This window comes from Mesoplodon bidens, assembly GCF_964165515.1.
Source record: "Mesoplodon bidens genome assembly, chromosome: 10".
NCBI classification, from domain to species: Eukaryota; Metazoa; Chordata; class Mammalia; order Artiodactyla; family Ziphiidae; genus Mesoplodon; species Mesoplodon bidens.
The window spans coordinates 100,493,661-100,517,150 of NC_138172.1; the positions used below are offsets into that span (position 1 = coordinate 100,493,661).

At 43.3% G+C, this 23,490-nt stretch overlaps 1 protein-coding gene across 3 annotated transcripts in view; it reads right to left on the reverse strand.

The window, feature by feature from the left end:
• Nucleotides 1-4,602: 4,602 nt before the first annotated feature.
• RIOK1 (RIO kinase 1) overlaps nucleotides 4,603-23,490 on the reverse strand; it is a 30,456-nt gene continuing 11,568 nt past the window's right edge. For all 3 annotated transcript variants that reach the window (XM_081247340.1, XM_081247339.1, XM_081247341.1), the window contains exons 6-17: nucleotides 23,158-23,250; nucleotides 21,709-21,821; nucleotides 21,519-21,599; nucleotides 20,355-20,441; nucleotides 19,809-19,946; nucleotides 19,289-19,392; nucleotides 18,976-19,082; nucleotides 16,202-16,267; nucleotides 15,294-15,413; nucleotides 14,409-14,462; nucleotides 12,222-12,374; nucleotides 4,603-11,157 (exon numbers count right to left, since the gene is read on the reverse strand). In XM_081247340.1, coding sequence (XP_081103466.1) covers nucleotides 11,047-11,157; nucleotides 12,222-12,374; nucleotides 14,409-14,462; nucleotides 15,294-15,413; nucleotides 16,202-16,267; nucleotides 18,976-19,082; nucleotides 19,289-19,392; nucleotides 19,809-19,946; nucleotides 20,355-20,441; nucleotides 21,519-21,599; nucleotides 21,709-21,821; nucleotides 23,158-23,250 — 1,227 coding nt within the window. In that variant the 3' untranslated portion in view covers nucleotides 4,603-11,046. The remainder of the gene's footprint in view (nucleotides 11,158-12,221; nucleotides 12,375-14,408; nucleotides 14,463-15,293; nucleotides 15,414-16,201; nucleotides 16,268-18,975; nucleotides 19,083-19,288; nucleotides 19,393-19,808; nucleotides 19,947-20,354; nucleotides 20,442-21,518; nucleotides 21,600-21,708; nucleotides 21,822-23,157; nucleotides 23,251-23,490) is intronic.

Sequence of the window (23,490 nt, forward strand, 5' to 3'; positions counted from 1 at the left end):
TTAAGGAGATGAGACACAAGGGCTTATGTCAAATGACTTTTCCAAGCCCAACACACGAGGAAATTCAGCCAGGCAACAAGTGTATCAGCCTATAGGTTGTTGCTGTATTCACTTCTCCCTTCCTCCAAACGGCTTTGTTCCTTTTAGCGATAGTATTGAATGTGCTGTTTACTAAAGACCATTTAACAGTTCTTCATAGACAGGGTTAAGTTATAAATAAAAAGGAGTAGCAGATCCCGGACTAAATTTCAGGGTTTCTTCATTCAAATCTGGGACTTTCTCAGTTAGGACACACGGGCTCCTACTAACACCTGCATACATATGAACAAAACTGTAAATGAAACCGGTATCCCACTGGTATAATGGCAGTCCTGATACAATGTTATAACTTGATGTGAGCCATCCCAGTACAGTCAGCATTCTCTAAGAAAAAGTCTTTAGCCTCTGTCCTTCATCTTATGTGGAACGGCACCTATTAGGAACCAAATGGGAATAATAGCCAGTACTTATATTTTAGAAACATTTAATGTGTGCTAAATGACTTGTCTGCATTAAATCTCATTTAATCCTTACTGCAATATAATGGACACTGTTATTCTGCAATTTACAAGCAATAATCCTGCTACACTATCCTCACTAGCAACTGACTTTAAAATAAAATATGATTATGATGGTCCTGATGTGGACCAAGGAAACCTCGGGTTATACGTGAGGCACCACTTCTTAGAGTATCTATATTACTTGATGATAATTTAAAACTTTTCCCCAAAGTTCTTAACAGAAATTTATTATGAATGCAAAACTCACATGGATTTTGTCTTTTAAGTTAAAATCTCTTAAGCTTTAAGACATTCAAAAAAAAAGGCCTGCCTGGAAGTGGAGTGGAAGGCATCCTGGGGCCATGTTCTTCTGTCTCGGTGAATCCCTTTCGGTAGGAAAGTTTGAGGAGCAAACCAACAAGCGCACAAAATTCTGTGGGGAAAAAACAAGTATTTAACGTCTCCTCTTTAAAATTAATTAATTAATTAATTAAATTTTGGCTGCGTTGTGTCTTCGTTGCTGCGCACGGGCTTTCTCTAGTTGCGGCGGGCGGGGGCTGCTCTTTGATGCGGTGCGCGGGCTTCTCATTGCAGTGGCTTCTCTTGTTGTGGAGCACGGGCTCTAGGCACACGGGCTTTAGTAGTTGTGGCACGCGGGCTCAGTAGCTGTGGCTCGCAGCCTCTAGAGCTCAGGCTCCGTAGTTGTGGCGCACGGGATTAGTTGCTCCGTGGCATCTGGGATCTTCCCGGACCAGGGCTCAAACCCGTGTCCCCTGCGTTGGCAGGCGGATTCTTAACCACTGCACCACCAGGGAAGTCCTAATGTCTCCTTTTACTTGTTTATTTTTAAAAAGCCCTATTGTCCCTCATACACCGTATATACGATCTGTATTTAAGCCAATTAGAATGGCAATTTTGCCCTCAGAAATATATTTTTGAATGTGAAGTATTAAAACTCTCTTGTAGAAGATGGGTTGAGATAGATTCTGGGGGAAATCTTGCTCATTCCTTCCTTTGTATGTTGCTCTGTCCTATACACCACATATTCACATATGTCATTTAAAATTTTCTACCCCACAAGAAAAGTAAACATAGGTGAAATTAATTCTAATTGATTTTATTTGACCCAATACATGCAGAATATTATTATTCCAACAAGAAATCAATATCAAAAAATTACAGTTACTTTATATATATATATATATTATTTTCATACTAAGTCTTCAAAATCCAGTGTGTATTTTACACTCTCAGTCCAGACTAGCACCATTGCAAAAACTTGACCGTCACATGTGGCCCATGGATACTACGTGGAGAGTGCAGCTCAAGAACGATCACAGGCTTCATCTCCCCGATGTCATCGTTTCACAGATGAGGAAACTGAGGCCCAGAAAGATGAAGTGAGCGTCACAAGTTAATAACAGGTCAGATTTCCAGTCTAAGGCTCTTTAGGAATCTTTCTGTGTGTGGTTGATATTCTTTGCTTCAAGTATGTGTCTAAGTTTAAAGTAAAATGAACAACTCCTGATTGAATGAATTACAACTTCTAGGAAATGTTATCGAGGAGCTTTTTCTTCAGGAGCTCTTGCAAAGGATTAATTTAAACATCAACCACCAAACATGCACCTGCTGTCATAAGGTTCCATTCATTTAAGCCTTTAAGGAGAAGGTAAAGACATGAACTTGACTAGTCTTATGCCTCCTGTGCAATCAATAGTCCACGGGCCATTCCTGCAGCTCACAGGACATTAATGATAAGAACTTAGGCAAATATCTCCCTCCAGAGGCGCAAAAATTATTGCAGGACAATGAACAGAATTCCCATCGTTAAATTCAAATGGCACACGGTAAAAAAAATAAAATTGCCTTATGAGACTATGATACAGGTGAAAAGCAAACCTGGCCTGTGGGATATAACTGGCACCTTAAACCCACTTATTGTATTTTAATAAACAAACTGTTTTAAGAGATGTAATTCTAACCTGGTCCTTTGGCCTCTGAAGGGCCTTTTCTAAATCATTGATATACTACTTTTTTTTTCACTCTGTCAGTTGTTTTATTAATTTTATATAAAGCCAGAAATCATAATCAGAAATAGATAACACACAGTGTGCAGTATCCATGAGAAAAACATGAAACTTCTTTGAGCACGAAATTTGAGGCCTTTGGTCATCCATAAAACTACAGCACTTTGTTTAGCAATATCCAGGACTCCTGTAAAACACAATTTCTTTTTAACAATCAATGGCTGTTATTTATTTGCCCTCACACGTGCTTTCTTTATTTTTCATTCTGTATTCCTCTTCAAGCCTTCATCTGAGACCCCTTTCCTTCTCTCTGAAAATGTTTTTTTTTTTTTTCATGCCACGCCTCGCAGCTTGCGGGATGTTAGTTCCCCGACCAGGGATTAAACCCAGGCTCTGGCAGAGAAAGCGCCAAGTCCCAACCACAGGATGGCCAGGGAAGTCCCAAAAATACCTACTGGCAACTCCTTTCAATAAGAGGCATCTGTGCTACACTTCTTTTCTTTAATTTATTATTTTTTATATTTATTTTTGGCTGTATTGGGTCTTCGTTGCTGCATGCGGGCTCTTCTCTAGTTGTGGTGAGCGGGGGCTACTCTTCGTTGCGGTGTGCGGGCTTCTCATTGCAGTGGCTTCTCCCGTTGCGGAGCATGGGCTCCAGGCATGCAGGCTTCAGTAGTTGTGGCATACAGGCTCAGTAGTTGTGGCTCGCAGGCTCCAGAGCACAGGCTCAGCAGTTGTGGCGCACGGGCTTAGCTGCTCCGCGGCATGTGGGATCCTCCCGGACTAGGGCTCGAACCCATGTCTCCTGCATTGGCAGGCAGATTCTTAACCACTGAGCCGCCAGGGAAGTCCATGCTACATGTTTAAAGATAACAGAATTGTAAAGGGGAAATTTGATGGCTATCTGGTCCCATTCCCACAATCCACAGACGAGAAATCTTCCCCCAACGGAAAGTGCCTTATCCATTCCTGCAACTTGCCCCGGCTAGCCTTGACCACGTTCACGTGCCCAGCAGCAGGAGGGAGGCTCCCAACATCACCGCCAATATTGGTATCATTTACTGAAAAACCAGGTTGGGCCAGACCAGGCACCTACTGACAATCATGCCCACCCCTGGGGCTGGGGTCCTGTTTTATGCCCTGTTGATGGTGCTTCACTGTGGGAGTTGGTCAGCTTCTCAAGGAAGCAGAGGCCTAGTTCAAACTCAGAACCATCCCTTGAGGAGGAGGTCAAGATGGCAGAGTAGGAAGTGGAGCCCACCTCCCCCCACAAATACATCAAAAATACATCTGTATCTGGAACAGTTCTCACAGACCACCACCAGAACCATCTCTTAAGATCAACTTATTTTCAAAACTTTCAGTCCATATTTGGGAAGAGTTGGCAAGATGTGTGACTATAAGCCTAGGCTTATATCAGGTCTCCCATTCTCCTACATTATGGTGATTTGGGATTGAATAACTCATCAGTCGATCCATTGTTGCCCAGGCACTTTGGATAGCAGTCAAATGGTCTCACGTGGTCAAAGTCAAAACAACAATCCAGGGCTTCCCTGGTGGCGCAGTGGTTGGGAGTCCGCCTGCCGATGCGGGGGACGCGGGTTCGTGCCCCGGTCCGGGAGGATCCCATGTGCCGCGGAGCGGCTGGGCCCGTGAGCCATGGCCGCTGAGCCTGCGCGTCCGGAGCCTGTGCTCCGCAACGGGAGAGGCCGCAACAGTGAGAGGCCCGCGAACTGCAAAAAAACAAACAAACAAACAAACAAAAAAAACAACAATCCAGTTTAAAATGCACCTGTTCCATTGGCTGGAGAGCTGTGCTGATGCCGAGGGTCTGAGGACAGAAGACTGTGCAGTGGCAGCACTGTAGCCCCCAGGCGTAGGTCAGTCACCTTACAGTGGGCGCCCCTGGTCACTGAAGGGAAGGCTAGAGGGCACAAGTCAATGCACATCAACCCCTAGTCTTCATATTTATCATCATGGCGGGGTGGGGTGTGTATCCAATTGATGTCACAGCCACCTTTAAGAAACACAACGTATTATTCCCTTAAATATTTATTGAGCATTTATGGTATTTTAGACACAATTCTAGGTGCTGGGATACAAAACTGAACAAAGATAAAAATCCCTGCCCCTGTGGAGCTTACATTCTAGGAAGAGGTTGGGAGGTGAGAGAAGACACACAATACGTATGAGAAAACTCAGCATGTAAGTACAGGCAGAGCTTGGACATACTGTGGGCTCGGCTACAGACCACCAAATAAAGCGAGTAGCGCAATAAAGCAAGTCACGTGGATTTTTTGGTTTCCCAGTGCATAAAAAAGTGATGTTTAAACCAGACTGTAGTCTGTAAGTGTGCAATAGCATTGTGTCTAAAAAAAGTGATTAAAAAAGCCCTTATTGCTAAAAAAAGTTAACCATCATCTGAGTTGTCAGCGAGATGTAATCTTTATGCTGGTAGAGGGTTTCAAAGATTTTGAGAACTATCAAAATATGTAACAGAGTCACTAAGTGAGCAAATGCTGTTGGAAAAATGGCACAGACAGACGTGCTCAACAGAGGGTTGCCACAAACCTTCAATCTGTAAAAACCGCAATTATCTGTGAAGCGCAATAAAACGAGGTCTACCTGTAAGTTAGTTAGAGGAGCTTTAGAAAAACGATGCAGAGCAAAGGTAATGTGTGGGGGGGCCTTAGTTAAGGGGGCAGACTGCAAATCCAGACAGAGTGGTTAGGACAGGTCACCGAGAAGGTGACATATGTTAAAACAAGGGTCAGGCTTGGCAGCACTAAAACTTGTCAGCATTTGTTCAATATACAAGCTCTCGAACTGCCTACAAAAGGCATTTCAAGTGACATTGCCGAGCTGGGCCAGTACCAGAAGCCATCACAGTTCTACCTAGAGCTACTTCTTTGGCCCAGATGATTAAACCTTGATGCCTGGGCAAAAAAAGTTTCTTAAGAATAACGAGTAGGGCTTCCCGGGTGGCGCAGTGGTTGAGAGTCCGCCTGCCGATGCAGGGGACGCGGGTTCGTGCCCCGGTCCGGGAAGATCCCACATGCCGCCGAGCGGCTGAGCCTGTGAGCCATGGCCGCTGAGCCTGCGCGTCCGGAGCCTGTGCTCCGCAACGGGAGAGGCCACAACAGTGAGAGGGCCATGTACCGCAAAAACAAACAAACAAACAAAAGAATAACGAGTAAAATAAAAATATAGATACTTGCGTAACAGTCCTACTATGTGACAAGCCCTGTTTTAAATACTTAATATATTTACTTCGACTCAGTAAAAAAAAAACACCCTTTTTTCTTACAGAAATTGTTACAGAGAGAGAAGAGTAAAATAAATCCCTACATACCCATTACTCTGCTTTAGCAACTACTGACCTCCTGCTATTTCTGCTTCATCCACCACTTTCCTTTAGGAGTCGGTCAAGGATGGAGAATTTTGAAACAATCGCAGGCATTCTATCCATCTCACCCATAAAGACTTCAGTCCACACTCTGAGAGAACCATTTTTAAAAATACCACTATCACACCCAGTAAAATTAACAATCCCTTACTATCATCTAACACCTCCTCCATTTTTAGTTTTCCGTATTTGTCTAAAAAGAAACCCCCAAACAGTCCATCGTTTTACAGTTGGTTTGATCTAATCAGGATCCAAGTGAAATCCACAGCATTGGGAAACGTCTCCTGGACCTCTTTATCATAGCTCTCCCTCTTCTTTCCCCCCCCACCTTATTCTGAATTCGGTTGACTATATCCTCCCAGCATCATTTATCCTGTTCCTGTGAGCTGTATACTTTGTAAACTGCTGATTACAGCTGGCGGCTACATGGGTTGAGGTTCACCATTTCTGGGGGGAGGCAAGATACTTTCTAGGTTCTGTGAACCTCTTCTCACATCACTGCAGGAACACCAAGGGGTCGGACTGCTCCATCTTGAATGACTGAGTCCAGGTTCACCAGCCTGATCCAGCCCTTGCCAAGCTCCCTGTGGCTCTCCTGTGTCCTTCACAAGAAGTCCATGAGGCAGGCACTACTCTTTATCTCCATGTGCTTGTGGCATCTGCCTACTTAATGGGGTCAGGTCCTCAGACCCAGAAGCATCCAACCCCACAACGGGGCTTTTCCTACTCTTCTCCATCCCAAAACACTCCCCGCAGTGCCGTCGGGAACCCAGGTGGGGTCAGACACCAGCAAAAAGCCTCGTATCCTCAGCGTCTCCTCTGAGGGTTCCCCTCTCCTTGCCCCATTTAAACCCTGGCTCTCCGGAGGGCACTGACGTCATCCGACACCACTCACCTCCCCCCAACATTACAGGCGTCCACGTCACCCCTCTCCCAGCCCACTGAAGATTCAGGCATGTCACTCACTGACACTCTAAAACTAGGCCCTGTCCCAACACAGATGGTCCTTCCAAAACCCTGGCCTCAGTTCCTTGACCTAAGCCTCTGATGCTCCCCTATGCAGCCACTCACGCCCACGGCTGTAGCACAGATGCTACCCTCAAGGGCAACCCCCATGCATACTTTCAACAGCCCATCCTCTGCCTGCCCGCCTCTCCAGCTGCTGCACTTGGACCCCAAGGACCCACCACTTTTTCACTGACAAGTTTATGACTCCAAGACAGCTATGCAGAAAATGTGTAAAGGTTAAAGTTTCACCCCGAGATGATTAAGTTGCTCGGCCTTAAAGTTATTCAGGTGCATTGATAAGAGGGTAGAAAGCTCTCAGAGAGCTAGAAATAGCTGCGCTCACACACGGATGATGCCCTTGCCATTCTGGGAAAGAAGGAGAGAGAAAGGATTTTGTGGGTGTGTGGCTATTCCAGGCGGTACGAGGGCCACCTCCTCACGACCGCGGCCTGCCAGCAGTCAAAGCAAGATGTGGAGTGACACAGAAAATGAAGGAAAGCCGAAAACCAAAAATTCCACGAGTTCAAGTCTTCATTCTCCAAGTTCAAGCCCAGAGCTTCCCACAGCACTACCAACCGCGACTAAGATCTCTGGAGAACACAGACGCAAGAAAGGTATCTTTTCCTTCGGAAACTAGCTTAAATGATTTCAGACACAACACTATAATTTCCCTGGAGCACTAAAATAAAAGCCCTGATGTCCAAGGTAACACAAACCCAAAGGATATGGAAATTAAAAACTCCAACCAAAATGGATTAGGAATGTAATAACCTAATCCAATTCAAGAGACAGAACACGGAGAGCTCTTGTTTTACGATCACCAAAGGTTGAAAATCTTAGCCATTTGATGTGGTCACAGGAAATCTTCACAGGAGACCACACCTTGACCATACCAGCAGACCATACCTGCTGATTCATGCGACCCTTTCATCATCAAAAAGTAAACCCCAGAAGTCAAATCAAGCTCTGAATGAATGTTCCTGGTCTTTATTTATATGTGTATAAACAACTAACAATTAGAAAATCTGTCAAGCTCTTGAAAACCAAAAGGATTTTTAGAAATGTCAACATTCAGAGCCCATGACATTTGAGATGTCCTTCAAGTGAATTTTTACCAGCTTCTAGAAGAACTTCTTCATCTCTTCATTTTGAGCCAAAAGGTTAATGAAATCAGCCACAAAACAGGATAGGCCTGCAACCAAGAAACAAGCTGCTTGCACAGAAGTCAGCAGAAACCCATGAAAAGGAGAGCTCTTCTCCAAGTCTTAGTACCAAACTACAAAGTTCTTCAACCGATTGAGTCCATCTTCATCAAGGAGTAGAGAAAGCTGAAGAAAAAGTGATGTCAGCCCCAAACATGGATTCGCATTTGATCAGACCTAGGCAGCCAGCTGCCACTGTGCCCACCTCTTCACTCCAAGGCCAGGCTCAAATGCTGGAGCTCCTGGGCCAGGCAAAGTTCTGTTCCTAAACTGCTTCATCAAAGGAAGATTAAGTAGAGCCGCAGAGGAAATGGCTGTGATTTCGTGCTTCAACGAAGTCATCCAGATTCCTCACAGTAAACTTTTAGAAAACACCTGCATTTTTGAAGGGATTAGAAAATCAACAAAATGGGACAGAAAACCAGATACATCAACAACTGACAAAATCATGTCCCAGCCTTTGGATCAAGAGACCCCAAAGCTCATCTCTCCCAATGGAAAGTCACTGCACAACCAATAATCCAGGGACACTAAAACCTGTCAAGTGCTCAAAATTCTATTGCAGTCAAAGCCAGAAAGTAGCCCTGTTAAGTTTGCCTACAAAGAGGCTGCTTCTTTCAGACCTCCTGGCAAGAAACAAACAAGGGAAACGGTTTCAGACTAGTTTGGTAAGAATGCTACCAGTGGTTCCCACTCAGCCACAGCTACAGCCCAGAATCCAGACGGGGAAACAGCCACATCAGCAAGCTGTCAGAAAAAGGCTCCTCCAATTAGAATCCCCTACAGTCCCAAATCCTGGCACGTCACAAGCCACTTCCTCCTGGCAGCAGGTCATGAGTGTCCATCCTGCCGACACCACTTTTGCCCAGTGAAACTGAATCCAAGCCTAGTGATTTCATTCGATTCACCAAAGATGGCACTGCGGAGCCCAACCACCTGCTTCAAACACGCCTGGCTGGAGGTAAGACCCAAACCACGAGAGAATTGGGGGGTCCTGAAGATGAATCCCTCAAGGTGTACTGGATTGCTCAGCCTCCTTTTTTGTTTTCTCTTTGGTTGTGTTAACTGTAGAATATTTTAGAGGACATACAATTGTGTTTCACTGAAATTATACTTCATATTTTGAACTTTGTTCAAGTCAGGAAGAGAGGCTATTATGAACGTAATAAATTTGACTTAAAAGCTCAATTGACCCTGCCCCTCCTTCAATAACAAACAAGCAGGTGCAAGCTTCAGTTTAAGGGAAACTAGGTTTATCTATGGAAATTGCCTTTGATTCAAGGACTAAAATCGGCATTTCTCATGGCACATCCAGTTCACCGTGCCTGCTTTACCTAGAATCCAACCGCTTCTCTCCATGTCCACTGCTAGCATCCTGGACCGAGCCTCCGTCATCTGTAGCGTGGGTTACCACGGTACATACCCAGCCGCCTGTCCACCCCCACTCATCTCCTAGTCCATTCTCCCTGGAAGCCCCAGGGATCACGACCCTTTCAAAACAGAAGTCAGATTACACCATTCCTCTGCTCAAAACCTTCCAGGAACATACCACCACCTGATCTAAGCTGTTACTTCCCGCTGTGGTTATGATGCTCTAGCTCCCTGTTTCTGGAACATTTCAGACACACTTCTGCCTCAGGGCCTTTGCACTTGCTGTTTGCTTTGCCTGGAATGCTCTTCTCTCCCGACATGCACATGACTCACATCCTTCAAGTATTTGCCCAAATATGGCCTCTCAGCGTGGCCTGTTTTAAACCTGCACTCTCCCACCGCCCCAGGCATTCTCTTCTCTACATTATTTCTTCCCCTCCCCCGGAATATATTGCCTGCTGATAGACTGTTTTGTACTTGTTTAATGCCTTGTCTTCCTATTAAAACGCAAACCAGCTAAAGGTAGTAACTTCTGTCTGCTTTATCCAGTAGACCCGCCCCTCCCTCAATAACCCACTGACTTTCAAACAAGCAGGTACAAGCTTCGGTTTAAGGGAAACTAGGTTTATCTATGGAAATTGCTTTGGATTTATTGCTGTATCCTCACACCTAAAATACTCAAATATTTGATGAATGAATGAACAGGTCTCATAGTTGAACGTGAAATAGCTTATAAACTAGGAGGTCCTAGCTCAAAAAAGAATATGAAAGATGAAGACTAACTTATTGTAAACAATCATCAATACACATAGAACAAAGTTGCGATGAACGATTATATCAACAACTGAATTCTCTAAATCAGTGAAACCCCCTTTTATAGAAACTGTGGCCTTATAATCAAATGATTTCAGATGGGTCTGTGGCACGTACAAAGCAAAAACAATTTGCCCAAGTTTACCCAAAGTGCCTTTTAAACAGTTATGATGCTTCAAAAACCACACTGCAGGAGAAAATATATACAAAAGTAAAACTGTATAAAGTTCTTCATTAAAATAGTAGCTTAGGGCTTCCCTGGTGGCGCAGTGGTTGAGAGTCCGCCTGCCGATGCAGGGGACACGGGTTCGTGCCCCGGTCCGGGAAGATCCCACATGCCGCAGAGTGGCTGGGCCCGTGAGCCATGGCCGCTGAGCCTGTGCGTCTGGAGCCTGTGCTCTGCAACGGGAGAGGCCACAACAGTGAGAGGCCCGCGTACCGCAAAAAAAAAAAAAAAAAAAAAAGTAGCTTAAACAATCCTCTATCAATACCATAAAGAGCTAAGGACTAGACCTAAACACTAGAGCTTAGAGCTTTTTACATGATTACATGAAAACACGTGAATCCGTCCACATGGACATTGTAGTAATAACCATTCAGTTAAAATCAATAACCCATCCTCCAGATGCAGCTCAGAGAGCAGGTGATGGGAAATTACTGTACATCATACAGTTCTGGTTCTATCTGCCCCTTTTCGTCTTGGCTGTCTTCTCCTTTCTTTTTTTCACATGTTTAGGAACTTTGTTTTTTCTTTTCTCTCTCTGGGCTTCCTTGACCATCTTTTTTCTTTCCTGTAAAAACAAAAACAAAAAGTAAAAAAATTTGCAAATTTAATTCATTCTGAGTATTCATATTATTACAACTAAATTTTTTAAACAAATTAATTTATTTATTTTTGGCTGCGCTGGGTCTTTGTTGCTGCGTGCGGGCTTTCTCTAGTTGTGGTGAGCGGGGGCTACTCTTCATTGAGGTGTGCGGGCTTCTCACTGCGGTGGCTTCTCTTGTTGCAGAGCACGGGCTCTAGGTGCGTGGGCTCCAGTAGTTGTGGCACATGGACTCTAGAGCGCAGGCTCAGTAGTTGTGGCGCACGGGCTTAGCTGCTCTGAGGCATGTGGGATCTTCGCAGACCAGGGCTCGAACCTGTGTCCCCTGCATTGGCAGGTGGATTCTTAACCACTGCACCACCAGGGAAGCCCCACAACTAAATTTTAAAATATATGTAAAAAGATAAAAAGTGAGCATCACAGAAAAAAAAATTGAAAATGATAATGGTTTGGTGGTAGAATTTGGGATGAAAATTATCTTTAAGATTTCTTAATAGAAATTTGAAGATAGCCAAAGAGAATGTGTGCTAGGGAGTTGGGTATCTCTCAGAATTCTTGGAACCCTCACTCTATAAGGTTTAAAGGATCAGGCTAAGACTAAAGAATAACAGTTAGCCATCATGGATTGTTTCATCAGGAGCATCTCTTAAGTCCACAGCCAGGAGTGGAAGAAACAGAGATTCTGGAAACAGGGAGCTGGGCTGTAACACCCCTGAAATGGTTCTTTGGTATTTCACCATAGGGCAACCCAGCATCATTTGTTCTTCAAGTGTATGACAATCACTTTTCATCAATGCACTGAAACTAGTGTGCCCTCTCTCTAGGCAGTGCCCAAGGAGCTCCTAGTAGAAGCCCAATCTCTAGCTGATGTCACCACCAAAAGCAAAGCTCCCGCTTGGGAACTAAAACTTCAGGTGGAGGGACTTACTGACCAATGTGTTCAGCAACTGTGATCCAGACACCTGAGCAGAGAGCCCTGAGGGGCTGCGCTGTCGTACTGACAAACAAGGGGAGGTGAGTTCGCGGCTAACCTTTTTATCGACTTCGAGGTCAGCGGAGGGCTTCCGGGAGCAGGCGGTGTCTCCCTGCTCCGCAGAGTCTGTGTCAGAACACTGAGAGCTCCTGGCATCTTCTGAATCAGAACAAGTCTTTTCCTTAACTTGACTTTCCAGGAGTGCAGGGACCTTGAAAATATCACAGGACCATGTTATTTTAAACCAGTCAGTTATCCATTGGTATTAAATATGTTAATGCCAAAAATCAGATATCATCAGCCTTACAGACAGACTTTGAAAAATGACATCCTGTATTGAAACATCAAAACAATGGAATCAATGTCAGGGAGGACGCCTGAAGTAGCCGTTCCAGGACGGCTCAAGGACGTACCCAAACACAGGGACTGGGGCTTCACTGGGTGACCTAGATCAACAACAGGACTGTTCTACCTCCTGCAGGAAACCAGGAGGGTTGAGCCGGGATTTGCAAAGATACAAAATACGGTGCAGTGGTTGAGAGTCCGCCTGTCGATGCAGGGGACACGGGTTCGTGCCCCAGTCCGGGAAGATCCTACATGCCACGGAGCGGCTGGGCCCATGAGCCATGGCCGCTGAGCCTGCGCGTCCGGAGCCTGTGCTCCGCAACGGGAGAGGCCATAACAGTGAGAGGCCCGTGTACCGGGGAAAAAAAAAAAAAAAAGTGAAGTTATTTGGATAACTTCACAGTGGATTTCCTACGAATTAAATTTCATTTAACACTTTTTAATCCAATCAAGAGGGAACACAATATTTAAACAAGAGAAACATTCATTTTTTCCCTGAAATTTAGCAGTTTTAAAAATAATTAATTGATTAATTAAATTTTTGGCTGCGTTGGGTCTTTGTTGCAGTGCACGGGCTTCTTATTGCGGTGGCTTCTCTTGTTGTAGAGCACAGGCTCTATGCGCAGAGGCTTCAGTAGTTGTGGCACACGGGCTCAGTAGTTGTGGCTCACGGGCTCTAGAGCCAGGCTCAGTAGTTGTGGCGCACGGGCTTAGTTGCTCTGCGGCATGTGGGATCTTCGCGGACCAGGGCTCGAACCCATGTCCCCTGAATTGGCAGGTGGACTCTTAACCACTGTGCCACCAGAGAAGTCCAAATTTAGTTTTTAAAGCAGGAGGAAGCATTTTTAAAACCACGAGGTTTTCTTTTCATAAGAAAAAAACAGATCTTTAAAAGGCGATTGTACAGAAAGGCTTTCCAGCCAGTTATAGCAGAATCTTCCTGCTCTAGAATTCAAAGCACACCTACCCCATCATACCTGCTGCATAAAACCCAGAATTCTCCTAGTCCAATTCTTCCCACATAAAAAAACCACACTCAATTTTCAGAATGTAAACTGTGATCCTTCATTTTCAAGCCTTTCATTAAGAATATTAAAAGAAGTGGGACTTCCCTGGTGGCCCAGTGATTAAGAATCCACCTTCCAATGCAGGGGACGTGGGTTCAATCCCTGGTCGGGGAACTAAGATCACACATGCCGCGGAGCAACTAAGCCCGTGAGCCACAACTGCTGAGCTCGCGCGCCTCAACTAGAGAGCCCACGTGCCGCAAACTACAGAGCCCACGCTCCCTGGAGCCCACACCACAACAAAAGATCCCACATGCTGCAACTAAGACCCGACGCGGCCAAATCAATCGATCAATCATTTTTAAAAAAAAAAAGAATATTAAAAGAAGTAAGAACTACCTTTATTACTGCTTAAATAAGAATCAATCCCTGCCGTTTGAAAATGTAAGACAAAACAAAGTTGCTTTAAGAAAAAAACACTACAGGAATCTGCACTGCGAGACAGCCTGACTAGCCCTTCAACAGCCTGTGCGCTGGGATAAGACCAGATCTCACTGTTGGTTTAAGTTGGTTGTAGAAACATCAACAAGCACATGGTTATTTGTTAATAACTTCACAAATGAAGAACAGGATACAAAAAGAATCGATGCCTCAGCTACAACAACAGAGCAATTCAGGGGCAGAATGAAGAATAAACCATGCATTTCCACATTTCAGTCTCATGGTTAAGAAGAATGAACATAAAAAGGGCATTTCTGAAAATGCCCATGGACTTTGGAAGCATCTGTACTAGTAACATTACACCACTGTTAATTTAATAATACCTGACATGAAATTTTATATCCTTTGAAAGAGTTTTCAAGTAAATGAACAGAAACACATGTTCTGCATACCTTCTGAACTCCTGACAAATCCTTCTTCAGTCCCGTGACAGTTTGGTATAGAATCTTGAAACCAAAAAGAAAAAAACAAGAATCAACATAAAACTGGACACGGAAGTACACTGCAATACTAAGAAAGAACACTGTGGTCTAAATGATACCTTGTGTGATTAAAAAAAGGTGCCTAACATTTATCTCATGGGACACAGAGAGTGTGTAGCAAGGGTGTGGTTCTCGCCCACAGGCACAGCAGGCATCAGCAGACTCTGGCCCACAGGCCAAATCTGACCTTTGGCCTGGTGGTTTTTAAGGATAAACAGATGCAATCAATTTGATGATAGAAAGCCCTAACTCTGAATCTCAACTAAATGTAATGTTTTCTCCTCCCCCCCAAATAACTCCATTCTTCTCTCATTAGTAGACCTGTATCATGAAAAGTTGTGTGTTTTCAATTATTATTAAAGTATTTTTAATTTCATCAAAAATTTGGGGGAAGTCTTTTCTCTCGTTATATAACCACCCACATAATAGCCTCAATTTGCTTCTTGGCCTGCGAAGCCTTAAATACTTACTATCTGGCCCTTAAGCAGAAAAAAATTTTCCAGACTCTGAAACATATATGTTAGTGGAGCTAGTATAATAACAATTTATAGCCTAGACTTCTATACAAATCTTCCTTTTCTTGCAATTATAGTCTGTTGGACTCACTCAGGTGTGTCATTTCCTTTCACAAAGACCAGAGGACTGATTCCCTTTACAAGCAATGTGTGCAGAGGGTTTGCTAATGTGAAGGGAATGAGCCGTCGCACTAGCTTAGAGGCCAACACTCAAGACGGCAGGTCTGGGCCGGCAGCTTCCGCGGTGAGCTTACTTGCTGAAGACAAACCAGCGACTCACGTTGTCCTGCTGGGCGTTCATGGCCATGTCCTCTTCCTTCAATTTCATCATTATATCCATATCCCTCTCATAATTCTTCACTTCATTCAAGGTTCTAGGAATATAAGCTCGCTTAAACACCTAACAGACACAGAGGAAAAGTAAAATGGAGACTTATTCACATACTTCTCCCGTGCACTCAGCATCCTCACCCCATCAAGTCACAGAGAAATTTATCACCATTGTCACCCTCAGTGCTGATATATGGTTACCCTTAGAATAACACTTCTCTCCCCTCGTCTGTATCCCATAAGCCTTTCTGATGGGAGAGAAAGGAGTTGCTGTGAGCAAACACTGCCTGGCTATGCCTAACAAAGGAAGAGGTTCTTTCATGGGAGCATCATCTACCCTGTGCCACAGCTGATGTATATGGGGTACCTTATATTCACCCATCACACCACACACGATAGCTGTGAGAATTATTATTATTTTTTAAAAGCCTACTATGCATCACCTTCACAAAAAAATATACTGACTCCTAAGATTTTTTAAAAGTCTTCCTTTTTACCAAACATGAGTCTTTAAAATCTACAGTGTTACTGAAAGCAACATTTAAATCACTTAAAAATTCACATTAGCAAACTAAAACAGGCTCTTCCTTCTTGAATCACGTCCTCCAAGGGGTTCTGTAAAAATGTTCTCCACGCAGGACAAGGGGCTAACAGGTCACTGAGTGGAAGGATGTAATGGGATGTAAGTTACACAGCCTCGTGCAGCTGAATCGTGTAACATGTTACGGCTCAAGGAAATATCATCATTAAAAAAAACTGCTTATCTATTAAAATTAAGATCATGCCCCAGCAATATAAAAAAAAAAGACCTCAAGACACAAGTGTTTCCTAAGTCAGTAAACAGATAATACATCTTACCTCTTCATCCACATGATCTTGGCTGGACCTTTCCTCCTTGGTCCTTTGAGATGCTATTTCCATGGCCTTGGATAGAAAACAAAAATCACTTTCCTTTACATTCAACCCACAGAAGACACATCCATTCCCCAATTTCAGTGGAAAGCTGTTCTCGTCTCTCTGGGTACCACCCCTTCACCCTCCGTGTCCTCCAGGGGTACAGGTTAGCTCTCCACGGTAGAACTCACCAAAAAGGCTGCCATCGAACCCAGAAGTTAACAGTATAAATCAAGCTCGTCTAGCCTCAGGGCATCTCTAGACTCTTCCTCAAGAGCAATACTGCTTTGACTAATTTTTAAACGATTAACAAAAATATTTATTAAAGGAAAACTGACACCGAAAGAATGAAAGAACCATTCCTCGATTCTTGAGCTGTCCACGAAGGGGATCACAGAGCAGCAGGAGGCCTCTCACCTTGAGCCCATGGCTCTAACGCTGCCGCACGACAGACCCCCGAAGAAAGCTCTCTGAGCAAATGATGACTGACACTAAGACGGTGACAAAGATTCTATAGATTCTTTGGGCTTGTAAAACTTAAGATTTGTTCTCTAACCTATTTAGAATACATAGAGGAAAGCAAACAGCAGTGGTACTAGAGTTTTTTAAGTTCACACACTAAAATTAGTGCTAAAGAGTTTAAGAAGGGGGCTTCCCTGGTGGTGCAGTGGTTGAGAATCTGCCTGCCAGTGCAGGGGACACGGGTTCATGCCCCGGCCCGGGAAGATCCCACATGCTGCGGAGCGGCTGGGCCCATGAGCCATGGCCGCTGAGCCTGTGCGTCTGGAGCCTGTGCTCCGCAACAGGAGAGGTCGCGATAGTGAGAGGTCCGTGCATCGCGACGAAGAGTGGCCCCCGCTTGCCACAACTAGAGAAAGCCCTCGCACAGAAACAAAGACCCAACACAGTCAAAAATAAAATAGTAAATAAATAAATTAATTTAAAAAAATTACATAAAAAGAAAATTATGTTTAAAAATAAGTTTAAGAATAAAAGTGATGTGATATTTACTTATTCAATTAACGTGATTATTTCCTCCGTGCCAGGTACTGACTAGCTACCAGTGATACAGAATAAAACTCTTGTCCCTTAAGAGTTCATAGCCTAGCAGAGGGTGACAGAATTAAAAAGAACTTAATGTGATAAGAAGGATACAGTGTGACTACTTCCGTTACAAAGTTAGATAATATAGAAAATATACCTATGGAAACAATGATTTCTGCCTGATTTCTCCTTGAGAGCTTTCTGAATTGAGCTTTGAAGTTCCCTAGGCAGAGCAAGATGAGCAAAGGTAGAAATGGGAAGGCATTCCAGGGAAAGGAGAGAGTGTGAAAAGGTGGGATGAACCTGAACACCTGTTCAGGGGCCATGTGTTCAGTATTCTACGATTGCGAGGCAACAAAAGTAAAAACAGATAAACTGGACATCAAAACTAAAAACCTCTGTGCATCCAAGGGTGTGGTCCAGAGTGAAAAGGCAGTCCATGGAACGGGAGAAAACATTTGCAAATCATATATCTGACAAGGGGTTAAGGATCTCCTAAATATATAAAGAACTTCTATAATTCAACAACAAAAAAATAATCTAATTAAAAAATGGGCAGACCTGAATAGACATTTCTCCAAAGACATACAAATGGCCAACAAGCACATGAAAAGATGCTCAACATCACTAATCATTAGGAAAATGTCAATCAAAATTGCAAGACCCCACCTCCCACCCATCAGCTACTCAAAAAACAAAACAAAAAATAAAACCAGAAAATAACAAGTGTTGGTGAGGATGTAAGAACGTGGAGAAACTGGAACCCATGCAGCCTGCTGGTGACAGTGTAAAATGGTGCAGCCACTAGGGAAAATGGTATGGCGGTTCCTCAAAAACTAAAAGTAGAATGACCATATGATCCAGCAATCCCACTTGCAGGTGTACACCCAGAAGAACTGAAAGCAGGGTCTTGAAGAGATATTTGCACACCCATGTTCACAGCAGCGTCATTCACAACAGCCAAAATGTGGACGCAACCCAAGTACACATCAAGGGATGAACAGATAAACAAAATGTGGTCTCTACACACAATGGAAGATTATTCAACCTTCAAAAGGAAGGAAATCCGGCGTCAGGCTACACCATGGATGAACCTTCAGGGCATTATGCTCAGTGAAATAAGTCAGCCAAAAAAAGACAAATACTGTATGATTCCACTTATACGAGGTACCTAGAGTAGGTGTCATACACATAAAGCAGAAGGGGCTTGGGAAAGGGAGGGACTGCAAGTCAGTGTTTAATGGGGACAGAATTCGTTTTACAAGATGCAAAAAGTTCCATGGATGGATGGTGGTAATGGATACACAACAGCGTACTTAATGCCACTGAACCATACACTTAAAAATGGTTAAAATGGTAAATTCTATGCTGTGTATATTTTACCACAATTTTAAAAGTTCTGTGATGCAGAAAGGCCTCTGAGAAACAAGAGAAAGGAATTAATGACCAAAAGCTAACAGGTTTCTTACTATACATTCAGAAATTTGACAGCCTGTGTATCTTGCTGATGGTTAAAGTCAAGAAACCTGGCTTTACCATCGGCTTTTTACTACAGCTTGATTCCCCATCTCTGAATTCAGGAGACAGTCTCTGGAAGCTGTCACAATGAACAAAAGTCACGCCTAGCCCTGAGTCCCTCAGAAGTGCAATCACTACCGCTGTTGTCTGTTACTCCCGTCCTGGTCCCACCTCACCTTTGCCAGATACGCGTCCACGTTCTCGTGTGTAACTGACGGATCCGTGATGAATTCAAAGAGTTCTCGCACAGTCATCACGGCGACCCCGTGCTTCAGAAAGAAATCTGTCACAGGAAGACATTCGTGAGAGCTTTGCGAGGGAAGAGGTTGTTAATCCAACCCCTTCATAGAGAAACAAAGAGATAAAAATACCCCACGACCTACACTGGTGTCAGTATCACTGCATCAAACGATTTAGCCCCCAGATTCTCTATCAACGGTTTAACAGAGTGAGAAAACAAGTTGGGGGACAACCCCAGTGTCCACTCACCGTTGACGTTGGCGCAGTCCTTCCTCAAGAACTCCAAGGCATGCGGGTGGTCGTGCTCCACAGACTGAGAAACATCAATGATGCACACACCTCCGCCCTGGTACCTGCGGGCCAGGCGCGCCGGGGGTGAGCTGCACGCTGCCTCCAGGCTGGCATGAGGGCTGGGCACGCGGGGCTAGGGCACACCACGGCTCGCCCACACTCTTGTTTAAACATTTCTACTTTAGTAGCAATGGAAATAACTAATAAAATGAATGAGGTGGGTAAGGAGAAGAGCCGCTTTGACTAACAAGAGATGAAAACAGAAAATTTCCGAAGTCCTTTAGCTCTGCTAATGATCAGAGTGGTCAATTCTGTGACTAAGGCTACCAAAGGCAGGGAACACATCCTATCCTGTGACCTTGTGGAAGCCAACTCTACAACTGGGGAATTTAGCAGGACTTCTTGGACGGGGATTTAGTTCATTTCCCCAAAGGACACGAGGTGACGGCTGGGAGGTGCGCGTGGGCCACACACTCACAGCATGTTGAATTCACTGAGATCCGCGTGCACGAGCCTGGCGTCCTGGTACATTCTCCTCATGTACTCGATCACCTGCGCATACAACTCTCGAGCCTTGGATTCTGATAACTGGACGTTTTTCAAGAGCGGCGCTGGTCTTGAACAAAAATAAAGTGAACAACTCAGATAAACGGACCCAGAACAAGTCTCCTTGCTTCCTAATTCCCATTCTTTTCTTCTACCAATCATCACTGAACAATGTGCTTCACTCCAGAGATACGGTTCTATCAATAAAAAGCTGTCCATAAACAGATGCTTTCCCAGCTGATTGTATGAGACATTCCCCAAAAAACAAGGTGAGCTTTGTTATTCTGAAGCATTTTGGGACTTAAAAACAGTTGAACAAATTAGAAACTCTATGCACTAATACAGTGGGAAAGATTCATTAAAAATATTATAAGACGCAAGGAGCTATTTAAATGGGAAATATTCACATGTTGGATAATTCAAAGCACTTAAAAATACAGTTCTGGGCGTGTAATTATTAGGCCTCCTACACACTCACATGTCGTCTTTGCCAATGAAACTCATGACAAGAACATGACTTCGCAGCAGGATAGGCTCTGGGCACGGGATCTCTGCTGTGTTTAGCCTGTGATATGAAAACAGATAAACGGACAAATGAAAAGCTGAAACAAATCATCTAAAGCACCTTATCTAAAATAACTTACAATAGCTGCAGTGCACAAGACTAGCAGTGCTGTGAGGAAACAGCAGCCAGGCCTCTCGACTGTATTATTTTATTTCGTAAACTCTGAGGCACCCGTGATTTTAAGCGGCACCGTTACACGTCACCAAGAATGGCAAAACGCCAGCAATTCGACTATGACATCCCATAGCCTCCATGGCATAGTTCAATGCCAGAGATGTCAAACTGTGAAGAAATGGGTGCCTTAGAACCGATGACATACAGCAGATATGTTTGCAATTATCTTTTGAGTTGATCAGTGTCAACAATAATGAATAAAAATAGTGGACTCATAGCCAGCGGCTAACTGAGCATAAGAAGATTTCAGAAGGACTTTCAAAACAAGGGAACCTTGCTGAATACTACTAAAGTATCCAACGTATAGCACCTATGTATAGCATATAAAAAGTTAAAAGATATTTGAAAGGGAGAAAAAACCTTCCAATTTAAAACTTCAATTGAGGAAACTTGATCTCAGATGCCTTTACTTGATACAAAGGTGCCAATGCAAACAAAGAATATATAAATGTGTCCAAAATGGGACTGAAGAAGAGGAAACTACGATAAAGAGCTTAGGGCCTAACAAAATTGTCTAAAACCCCAACACCTATAAAAAAAATGACACATTATTCTCACCACCTGATTGTGTCACTTCCCTGCTTCAAATCCCGTAACGGCTCTTTATCATCCTCAGTATAAATTCTAAACCTTTTCACATGGCTCCCAAAGCTTTTCACATGACCCAGCCTTGCAGAATAAATGTGAGTCGGGGCAAAATTCTCCTGTAATGGGTTCGTAAAACAGGAGAGAGAAGGTAGCTCCTATTTGCTTGGAAATGCGTTTCCTCTGCTCACCTCTGCAGATCTAATGGAGCTCTACGAGACCCTATCTTTGGACAGAACCACACCAGGACCTACTGAGAGGAAAGCTCTGAGGCTGACATGCAGACACAGCACAGACAGCCCCCCCCCAGACAGTCACCTGATTAAGTTCCTCATTTCCTTTTCTGCCCACGTTTTCACCATTTTTCTGGGGTTGCCTTTACAGTAGCCATGACGAAACCTTGAATGAGAAAAATATTTGCTATTTCAATCATTCCATTATTCTAGTTTTTATTTTTAGGATACAGAAATCAAGTCACCTGGGGAAAAAAAAACAAACCTGAGCTCACCTGAATTCCCCACTGACATACTTATCCCGGTCTTTGAACAGCAAAATAGAAGTTTTATAAATTTTGATTGCCCTGCTCTCTCCATTTGTTGTGCGAGCATGATAGACATTAGCCTGTTTTAAGTCAAAAACAAAGAAAATTAAGTTGGTGTGAAATAACTATACGTAGTATTTTACTTTTGCAATCTATTTGAGTCTATCCTCAAAGGTTAAAAAAAAAAGTCAAGTGAACTGAAATTCTGTGCATAAGGAACACTATCCTCTTTTGAATATGTGAATTAAAATATAAAACATCACTCCAAAAGGCACAGTAAGTATACCTCCAACTTACATGTATAGTAAAGGCCAATTTAAACACACGTGAGACAGACACAGAAAACAAACTTACGGTTACCAAAGGGGAAAGGTGAGGAAGAGGGGGATAAATTAGGAATTTGGGATTAACAGATACACACGACTATATATAAAACAGATAACCAACAAGGACCTACTGTAGGGCACAAGGAACTCTACGCTGTATTTTTAATACCCTATATGGGAAAAGAAACTGAAAAAGTATATATATAAAAATATATATAAATATATGTGTGTGTGTGTATATATAAAATGGAATCACTCTGCTGTACACCTGAAACTAGGACAACATTGAAAATCAACTATACTTCAATAAAAAATAAATAAATTGAAAAAATAGGTTTTTAAATAAAATAAATAAATATACACATACATACATACATACACGTGAGAAGTGGTTTCAAACATTTTTGTATTTCAAGTATGTGGAAAATATCTGAAGACATTCTTACATCTCATGATTTATAAAGTGAATTTTACTGAGAACTGCTTCCCACAGAATGAGTTGCTAATAGAAAAGCAGCATGCCATATATAAAGAAAACAATGAGAAGGACATTTGTTGGCTAACAGAAACTAGACCATGACCCCCTGTCCCAGCAGTAACCATCTGACCACCTGAACTCACTGCTGGGCACACCTGGATGGACTCCATGACCCAGGACCAAAGTCCTTACATGCACAACTTCCTACCCGGCCATAAACATTAATAAAGCCATTTAAAAAAATTTTTTATTAGAGTACAGTCGATTTACCATGTTGTGTTAGTTTCTACTGTACAGCAAATTGATTTAGTTATACATATACACATATCCACTTTTTTTTAGATTCTTTTCCCATATAGGCCATTACTGAGTATTGAGTAGAGTTCCCTGTGCTCTACAGCAGGTCCTTATTAGTTATCTATTTTATATAGCGTGTAATAAAGACATTTTTAAGAAATGGCACTGATTAAACTATCCTGGCTTCTATATGGGGTTTTTGTTTTTTCTTTTCTTTTTAAAGGCACAACTTATTTACTAAGTGCCTTAGTTTCATCTGGTATCTGAAATCAGAAAACTAACATGGAAGCATCAGGCATCCCAAGAATCGCTCACTTCTTTTCCTGTGCTAATGCAGCCATTGATCTCTGATATGATTCCTCTCGTCAACATCTTGAACAATATCATTCGTGTTCTGGGATCCAACACCTAAAAAGAAATGCAAGAAGTACAAAGTTCAGAGAGCACCAAATATTTCTCACTGAAGCGTTAGACAAGAAACTGAAGAGCAAAGGCACTATGCAATCCTGCTCGACTACAGAAGAGTCACTACTGTGGTGCTTTTGTTCACTCTCACTTTTAGTGAATAAAATGTGAGGTGAGGGCTTCCCTGGTGGCGCAGTGGTTGAGAGTCCGCCTGCTGATGCAGGGGACACGGGTTCGTGCCCC